General features: G+C 34.9%; 1 protein-coding gene across 1 annotated transcript in view; it reads right to left on the reverse strand.

Moving 5' to 3' along the window:
- Nucleotides 1-857: 857 nt before the first annotated feature.
- CCT2 (chaperonin containing TCP1, subunit 2 (beta)) overlaps nt 858-9,283 on the reverse strand; it is a 13,524-nt gene continuing 5,098 nt past the window's right edge. Inside the window, exons 9-16 of the mRNA XM_012720645.1 lie at nt 9,061-9,190; nt 7,796-7,899; nt 5,374-5,493; nt 4,983-5,111; nt 4,664-4,767; nt 4,299-4,398; nt 3,343-3,484; nt 858-1,470 (exon numbers count right to left, since the gene is read on the reverse strand). Coding sequence (XP_012576099.1) covers nt 1,440-1,470; nt 3,343-3,484; nt 4,299-4,398; nt 4,664-4,767; nt 4,983-5,111; nt 5,374-5,493; nt 7,796-7,899; nt 9,061-9,190 — 860 coding nt within the window. The 3' untranslated portion in view covers nt 858-1,439. The remainder of the gene's footprint in view (nt 1,471-3,342; nt 3,485-4,298; nt 4,399-4,663; nt 4,768-4,982; nt 5,112-5,373; nt 5,494-7,795; nt 7,900-9,060; nt 9,191-9,283) is intronic.

The following is a 9,283-nucleotide window of genomic DNA, read 5'->3' on the forward strand; positions in this document are numbered from 1 at the left end:
TTTCTAAAACTAAAGAATGAAACCTGAATGTGCTGCAACTTAAAAACAAGCCATGCACTAAGTGACTGAGACAGAAAGCAATCTCACCCTTTTATATAGCCCTGCAGATACCACCAATTACATTTAAGTTCTCAAGATTAAAAACAGCCTCCATGCAATTTGTCTCACATAGTTCATTCTGAATTCACATTAACTGGAGTTGTACATTTTATTCACCATAAAAGCATCTTACCCCAGCAAAGTTTGGTTCTGAAGGACATCACCTAGAAATGTGTTTTCACACCCTAAGAAATACATCTTGCTAAACAAAAGAGGAATACCCACTAGCCTCGCCTGTCTGTGGTTTCTCTTAACTCGCTGATTACAGTGCTGTAGTCCTCCTTTAGTCATTAAATGAAGGTTTACACACCTAGTTCAAACACTTAACTCCTTGGGTTAACAACTTCTTTTGCTCTTAGACATTTGGAATTTAAAGTCTATTTCCGCATTCTTAATGACTGAAACTATAGTCAATTGATACTAGAAACCTTCTATCAACAGGATGCTCTTCTAAGTTTCGACAGCCAGCCTATGGGTATTCTTTAACTCTCTCTTCCTGGCAAGCTTAATAGGAGTAGCATGAAGCCAATTTGTGTGCTCATCTAATGAACTGGTTTTAGACATAATTCGCCCAGTCAAAGCCATTTACTTCTAAAAAATTCAATATACAACAAATAAACACTTCTCAATCACTGTGGTTGAGTGTTCACCACTGAAATTGCTGTTGAAATTGTTTTCACTCTAGATTTGTATTTTATAAAATAACTATCTAAACGCAATTGTACATTTCCAAAACTCTCTGATGCTTTATTTAAATTCTGACATAATTAGAAAGCAAAAAGAAAAATGTTGGAGTCCAAGACGTAAAATCTTAAGATTTTTCTCACAATCTTAAGAAGTCCTGAGTAATAAAATTGATGGTACTTTCATTAAAATTAAGTTGTTTAAAAAGGTTATGTATGACTGAAAACCCCAAGATGAATGTATAGTATACTTATCACACTTGATTTGGATTTAATTTAATCCAAGACATTATTTCAAAAATAAGTAAGACTGAAAATTTATACTGACAAATCCATATTGAAAGCATGATCACTCACTCCCATTAAGTAGAATTAAAAAAGGGTATAGATCACTAAAACAGGGAAGAACTACTAAGTAGTTGTTCAAATTTTTTATTCTGATGTACAGTATTTGAAATTAAGTTTTAAACCAACTGAATTTTATGGAAAATGAAAACAAATAAATTAGACCCATGTTAAAGTAGAAGGTCAGTTAAATGTCCAAACTTAGTGGTATAACAGCCACAAATAAACCCCACAGTCTTCTTCTAGAAGTCAAAGTCTTTCAAATACAACTTTGCTATGACTGGTCCAGAGCTCAACACCACAAGGGAATGCTTAACAGGGGTGGTGGTCAGGGACACGTTTCCTGCAACAATTACAAAAACATGCACATAAAAAAGTCATCAATGATATACACGAAGAGCAATTTATAGTAAATACACCGCAGCTAAAACCCCAATTTTATTTATTAAAAAGAGTGTAACTTAATTATCACAAAGAATTATATGCTCCTCCCTCATAACTAACATCCCTCAATTTGTATAATGACCTAGATATTTGGCATTTTTCAACCAAACAACCTATTTAAATGTTCTCCAGAAATTCATGTTTTCAAACTAATTTTACTCATTAGTCAGATACAGTAACTTTTAATCAGATGTTATAAAATGACAAGGCTCTGGGATACCAGGATGAAAATCCCTGGATCACTTTCTGTAGGAATGAAAATAAATGGCAATAGATAACCTTGTGGCAGAACAGGGTAATTCACCGAATACTGTCAATGGTACACCTCTAACATCTTAGATTTTAAACTTTTATTCTCTGGTGATCATACCATGAATCTCTCGGGAAGGGAGCACGGGACAAATACTAGTGAAAAGTTTCACTTAATGACTATTTGAGGAGCTAAAGACTCAAGAAACATTGCTTCTAGAGATAAGTACAATATTTACGAGAAGCACAGAAAACAGACATGCACAGCATTCTCAGTAGCTTATGGGAATATGTCTGATGGGTGCTAAAGGATACTGATATAGAAAAGGTGATCAAGCATCTACCACAGGCACTCATCTGAAAAACAAGTCTCCTGGAGGCTAGTTTAACAAGTATGAAAAGAAGTCCACAGCCCAGTATACTGGAAAGGCTCAGTTAAATAAAATTACTCCTGTTTCTTCACAGCGACATACTCAGAATTTCATACATATTTCAGACATCTAGGCCTCTGAAACAGTTCTATCAGATCAAATGAGCTATTATAATGTATATTTCAAAGGAGGTTGAGGTCCCTGAGTCACTAAGATGATTTCTGAGGCTGGATAGATATATATGTCCTTTGCCGAGTCAGAGAACTTTATAAACTGTTCCTTTGTGCTTTATTCTGTTTAAAGACAATGCAAAATATAACAACACTTAAATCTTTGGTAACCACACTGCTTCCCAACAATGTGTCTTTTCCTTCCCTTACCAATTTTCCATTTCAAAATATGAAGAATGTTTAGTATTTACTAAACATTACTATCACCAACACCAGAAGCACAGAATCTATTTTTTCTGTCTTCTTTCCACTATACCCCCATAGACTGAAATATCTCATCTATGGATGGAATATTTTTGTCTTTCCTCTCACATACAAATCATTCTTTTCTATTCTTTTTCTCAAATAGTAACCAGAAACCTGTTATTTACAGGAGAAAGTCAATGAATTGAGTGACGCAAGATTTTCTACATAAATAAAATTCTCTGTGATCTAGTTCATTTAAGATATGTAATTCCCCACCCACCCCCTCACCTTGCTCCTAGCTAGAAACATCTCTAGATCTTTGTTCTCTAGATCTTCCAACTGTCTCTCAATGCTACCTAGAGAACTGTATACTACGTGCTTAAGAATGTTTATACAGAAGAGTGTAGCTAGGACAGAAAAGTAACTAGAGCTGACCCACCCTGGAGGTTTGGGGGGTATCACTTTTTACTACTATAAACCCCTTGCCCTCAAATCTGGTTCTTAACCTTTCCAAGCCTGGCTTTTTATGTACCATTTCAATCTTAGAGCTACCCTCTGTCACTCCCCACCCAATCTTTTCTGGCTTAAATCTAGGAATAGAAACTACATATTGTAACTTGCTTAACACTTCTAGGCAAAAATAGCTATACTAGTAAGTACAATTACAATGTAGCTGATTTTTAATTTCTGTATTGATTTTTTTTTTTCCTAAGAAATAGTTTTACAACACACTACCTTGGTGCTGCTTTGATAATGTTGTCCACACGTAGAATCACCTCAGCTGCTTCAGCTGCACTCAAAAGAACTTGCCGCTTCACTTGGAAACTTTCTGTTATACCCAGTACTGCCATATCGCCAATGGTACCTTCCTTCATATCTGAAAAAAAAAGAAGTATTTACTAAACATAAAGTTTTAACAACTGAAATATCAAAATATATTTAACAAATTTTTATAAAAAATAAGATTACATCACACAATTACTCAGTTTAGCCACAGAATCTTCAGTCTACCACAAAAGAAACTTTAAAAAATTACATGGCAAACTACAGATCATTTGTATTGAGAGAAAGAAACTATATCCAATAATGGAATATTTATAAAGTCCAACATATCACCTGCTCACACACACAAAATACAGATACTTCATCTTCCAACAAATCATCACACATTATTAGCTATCCCTTTTTCAGTGACAGGGTTACCTGCCTTCTTTGATCCTGACTAATTTGTTGGGGGAACTTTTCAACTTGGTATCTGCCTTTCTGGCCACTTTTTATCTCTGTATCAGAGAACTGTACTCCAAAGTGTTTCAGGATAATTTTACTGCAAGATTAGGAGTCAATGTGGATTTTTTCCCTCGTTGTTATTGTCTTTAAAGTAAGTTTTAATTTCATTTTAATGCTGGTTGTAAGAGAAAAAGTAAACTCAAACACTGATTTTCAACGACAAAATCCTGCTTATAATTTTAAATCCAGTCACTATAAACCTAGTTTAACTAGCCTTATACTCCTCAGGGAACAACCAAATTCTGTAAATGTTGAGAATAAGAAGCTTAACATTTCCCTAAACTATGAAGGTTACAAAGGCAAGGGCCACAGGAGCCTTGACAAGGTTACTGTAAGAGTTATCTTTTCTACAAATTCTGGTAAAGAACTGCTCTTAACTACTGCCAGGTTCTCTGATCACTTACCCAGTCCTGCAGTTACATTGCCTTCACTATGAGCAGCTCGGAGCTGTGCCACCAGATCTGCACTGTCATAGCCTGCATTGTCAGCAATGATAGTTGGTAACTACAAAGTGAAGGAGACAGTAAGAAATTGACTTCCTTTTAACCCAAAGTGTAGCTTTTTAAAATGTGTAAAGAATTGTAAAATTTCTTTTTTAACAGCTTGCTCATAAAAGGTAAATGCCCAAATCAAATTTAAAAGGGATCCAAACTAGTTTCTTAAAGCCAAAAAATAAACATTTCCTGTCCAAGATACAAAAACGAACTTACTTAAATACCATCAACACCCATAAGTATTTTATTAATTTTTAAATCTTAGTTTACTTTACCATTCTCAGAGCTTTAGCATAAGACTCCATTGCAACAGCTTCTTTGCCTGGTGTTTTGTTGGCAAGTTGTGTCACAGCATGAGCCATCAGCATCTCAGAACAGCCTATTGATTAAAAATCCAATAAAATATGCATTATTATCTCTAAGACACTCAACCACTGACTTCCCTTATATGTATACCAAGCATTATAAATTAAGGCAAAGGCAACATCATTTAAGAACCACTAAAAGCACCAATCATTTATGCTATTTTAAGAAATAAAATGTCTGCCTTATATTTTCCAAAATTAAAATGTTAAATTATCTTCAAATGCTTACCTCCTCCATAAACTGTTCTAGAATCCTTCACGGTTTGGGCAAGAACACAAAGAGCATCATGCAAAGATCTTTCTGCTTCATCTAAAATTTGTTGAGTAGCACCACGCAGCACAATGGTACAAGCCTCACCTAAAATTAAAAAATTTTTATGTCATACAGAACACTTGGTTATAAAATACAAAAGTCTGCCTTTTATTTTTTATGTAGGCACTACTTGTACACTGAGTTTTGAAAGCTGGCATGTTTTCTACTGTAACACTTGGTCTTTACTAACAATCCATGCCCACAATAGTTCTAAACTTGTCTACAAGTAAAGAATTAAGTTGAATTTGTGCTATTCACAAAAATAGGTTGCTGTAGGACTGGCTTCAGGAACTACATAGTCACTCACCAAGGGCTACTCCAGAAAAGTGAATAAGTTTGTCTTCTCCAATCATGACTTCCTCAATAAGCTTGCAACTTCCAAGTTTAACTAGTTCTGGATGGTCAAAGGTAGAGGCAATTTCACCACCTATGAACATAAATACTGAATAGTCAAAAATCTGTTTCCTAAGTAAGCAGTAACGGACAAATACCATATTTTTATATCTAACCATATTTTTATATCTAACATGTACCAAGCACTCTCAGAAGCACTAATGTGAAATGACTATCGAGTCAGGTCTCCCTAGTGGCACAGGGATTAAAGTCTCAGTACTATCAAAGTACCACCAACCACTGTGGCATGAGTTCAACGTAGAAGCTAACCCACGTTGCGCAGCAGACCTCTCCTGTTTGCCCACTGCTCTCCTTGGTAGTGGATTTCAGTGGATCTGTTTGTTCTGCTTCCCTCTCTTGTCTATATTGAATCCTCTCATCCCCTGCATCTCTGGCTTACACCCCAGTCCTTATATGCATAAGTAAATAAAATCTTTAAGAAAAAAAAAAATGACTAACCACAAAAACCCTAATGAAGATAAGTTCATTAGCCCATTTAGAATGGTAAAATCGAGGCCAAAGTTATTTCTCATCCTAGATTACATAACTTCAACAAATGTATTGGAGCTGGGATTCAAGCCCAAGCAGTCTGGCTTCAGACCTATACACATATAACTACCCCAAAGATTAAAATGAGACTTAAACAGTTAAATGTATTTATCACTTACTAAAAGGCTGGGAAGCCAATACATTTTAGAATAGGTAATATATATATATATATATATATATATACATACAATTACCCAGATTAAATGTTAAAAAAAATGTTCATTTTACTCTGTGTTGTTTCTATTCCTTCTCCCATGCTTTAAAATGTAAGGATCATACATTTCCTTTCCTGGTTCTTACTTAGCAGCAGACTTCCATTTTAAAACCTTTACTCTAACTCATGACTCTATCAAAACAGATTCTAGCAATTAGCCCTTTTCCCACCCTTTTCCAGCATATCCACTGGATTTTTTATAATTTATAAAAAGGATTCTGGGGCCCTCCCTAGTGGCGCAGCGGGTTAAAGCACAGCACTAAGAAGCTAAAGCCACTTCCACATGAGTTCGATTCCTGCCTGCCCCGGAGGAGATCCACATGGCGTGGCAGACCTCTCCTGACCCGCCCGCTGCTCCCCTCAGCAGTGTGCTTGTCAATCTGACTGTTCTGCTCCCCTCTCTGTCTCGGGTGAATCCTCTCCACATCTCTGGGCCTGTACCCCAGTTCCATATGAATAAATAAATACATCTTTAAAAAAAAAAAAGGTTTCTGGTTTTCCCAATTCTACTAAATATTTTTAATCTGTAGAGCTGAAGCTATTTTTAACTCTTTGATGACAAACCCTGGAGATTTCCTTCTGTTCTAGATATAATAAACAATAGCTGTTTGGGACATCGTATTCCTACAATGAGACTAAACTTGGCTTATGAGAAGTTTCACTTATCCTATCCTACAGTCATTTATCTACATCAGCTTATAAGATACTTGACACTAACAAACTAAATTCACATGTCAGGCGCTATTAAGGATCAGACATACAAGGTATTTTCTTCTGAGTATATATAGTCAATTTCAGGTACTGAGTCTTTATCGTATCAGCTTATCCCAATGAATGTACAATTTCTATCCTTCACATTTCTTATGCCTTATTTAATTCATCCTTTGATGAATTACATTAACATGAGCATCACAAATTTAATCACTGTAAGTATGAAATAGCTTCTAAAAGCTACTGAAGTAAATCCATGCCAAAGAAGTGAAAGGAAAATGTCTCTTACGAAGACTTCACTTCTCAAATTATTAAATACAGCCTCACTCTGGAATGACACCAATTCTATGTTGTACATTAGTTAATATGCTTTCATTTCTCCCAATAATCTTGGCATTTCCAAACTGAAATTGACTTTGCTAGTGGTTTTAACTATCTCTTTAACTACCACTGCCAGATATCAAGCCAACTTTCGAACCTTTTCATTCATTTTCAAGGTCCTTAAAAGTAAAAGGATAAAGTTTCTTAAGCAGTAGTTAATTTAAATACTACTAACGCCACAAAAAGTAAACAAGTTATACTGCGTCATTTCCAGGTAGACATAGCTTATTTGTAAACAGAATTTCTATTCTGCACAACTGGGATTCTACCATCCATACCTCTACTGAAAGTTGTTGGCGTAAAATAACTTCATACTTGTGAATTACTTCATATTCATTTCAATATTTACTACTTTCCAAAACTCAAAAAAAATATTTACACAATGTTTTCTTTATACTCAGCAAAGTGGTACATATATCACACTCAATAAAGTCAAGAGTGATTATTATGTTTGTTAGAAACAAATGTCCTTCCCCCATACCTGTAACAAGAGCAAGGCGTTCTACGCCTGCAAAATCTGCATGCTCAATAGCCATAACACCTGCAGCACCAAAGAGCTGTTCCGGGTAATTATAAATTAGTTGCCTGAAAATAAAATACATAAAAACATTATTCAAAATGTTACATTACAAGCTAAAATACATTCAATTAATAATTACCTCCCTATTAGTAAGCAAAAAAATAAACTAGATAGTAACATTTCTTACATCTAATTCATAAATTATACCACCAGTATACTCCTGGCAGTATTAAATGCATATACTGTTGCAGTGTTACTGGAGTATAAACTACTAAGACTGAAAAAAAAATTCACAATAATCAATTAAAACTGTTACTGTTCATATGCTTTAATTCCATACGTGAAAATCTATAGATGCTAAAAATATACTAGTTTTATATAGAACAAAACCCACCAACCACCTCAATACCCACTGTTTGCACAATCCACTGTTTGCACAGACAATATGGAATTAATTTCTCCTCCAAATATAAGTATGCTATAGACATAACCCAACTGCCAAATCACAAAACTGTTACTGTCAACATAAATAGGTATGTAAAGCAGGTCCTCAAATAATTCCAATGTTTCAATCCAATGTTGCATAAGCTGATTCTCAATTGGGTAAAATGACTCTCAACTGGGGTTTGTATCTGCAGAGTCTGCACTTTCTCCCACGTTTTCCCTGGATATTCTCGTTTCCTCCTAAAGATATGCATTAGGTTCACTGGTATGTCCAGTGGTGAAGTCGCTCTATGTGCAAGCATGCTCTGTAATGGAAATGTCCTATCTAGGGCTGGTCCCCACTATGCGCTATGGCTCAGGCCACTGGAGACCCTGAACTGGAATAAGTTGGAAAATGAACACAAATTATTACTTAACATTGTATATGTCTTGAGTCTTTATTTGGAAGTTTGGTGATGTTTTCATTAACAGGAATGTTAATCATAGACTAACTGATATAAACCTCTTGTTTGTATCAGTTAGTCTATGATAAAACTGGTTTCACTAGTAATTGTGTAACTCGAAGTCAGTTCCCAAGAACTAGTCAACAATGTTTAAAAAGGTTCTGTAAATGACCATAAAATGTCACTGAACTGTAATGTGCATGGCTGTTTTTTTGGTACCTACATTTAGGCAAGACAGCATTTCCTAAATCACTAATTCAATACAAACTATTTCTCTAAGTCCTTGTACAAAAAAATTTAAGACTATGACATACACCATTAGCACAAGCACACACAGACCTGTTAATAAAACAATTTATCCCGTGTTTAAGAATACGTTCAACTTTCTCCTTCATTTTTTCCTTTTCTGCATGTTCTATTTCAGCAACCTTTGCCGTAGAATCAACTCTTACCCGGGAACCAAATATCTAAGACAAAAAATGAAAGAATAAAAATAACATTTTCATTATTCTTCTAAGAGTTCCATATAGCATAAACATTTTTTACAGCTTTTTTTTTTTTT

Source organism: Condylura cristata, unplaced genomic scaffold (assembly GCF_000260355.1).
Source record: "Condylura cristata isolate star-nosed mole 26May11 unplaced genomic scaffold, ConCri1.0 scaffold00004, whole genome shotgun sequence".
NCBI classification, from domain to species: Eukaryota; Metazoa; Chordata; class Mammalia; order Eulipotyphla; family Talpidae; genus Condylura; species Condylura cristata.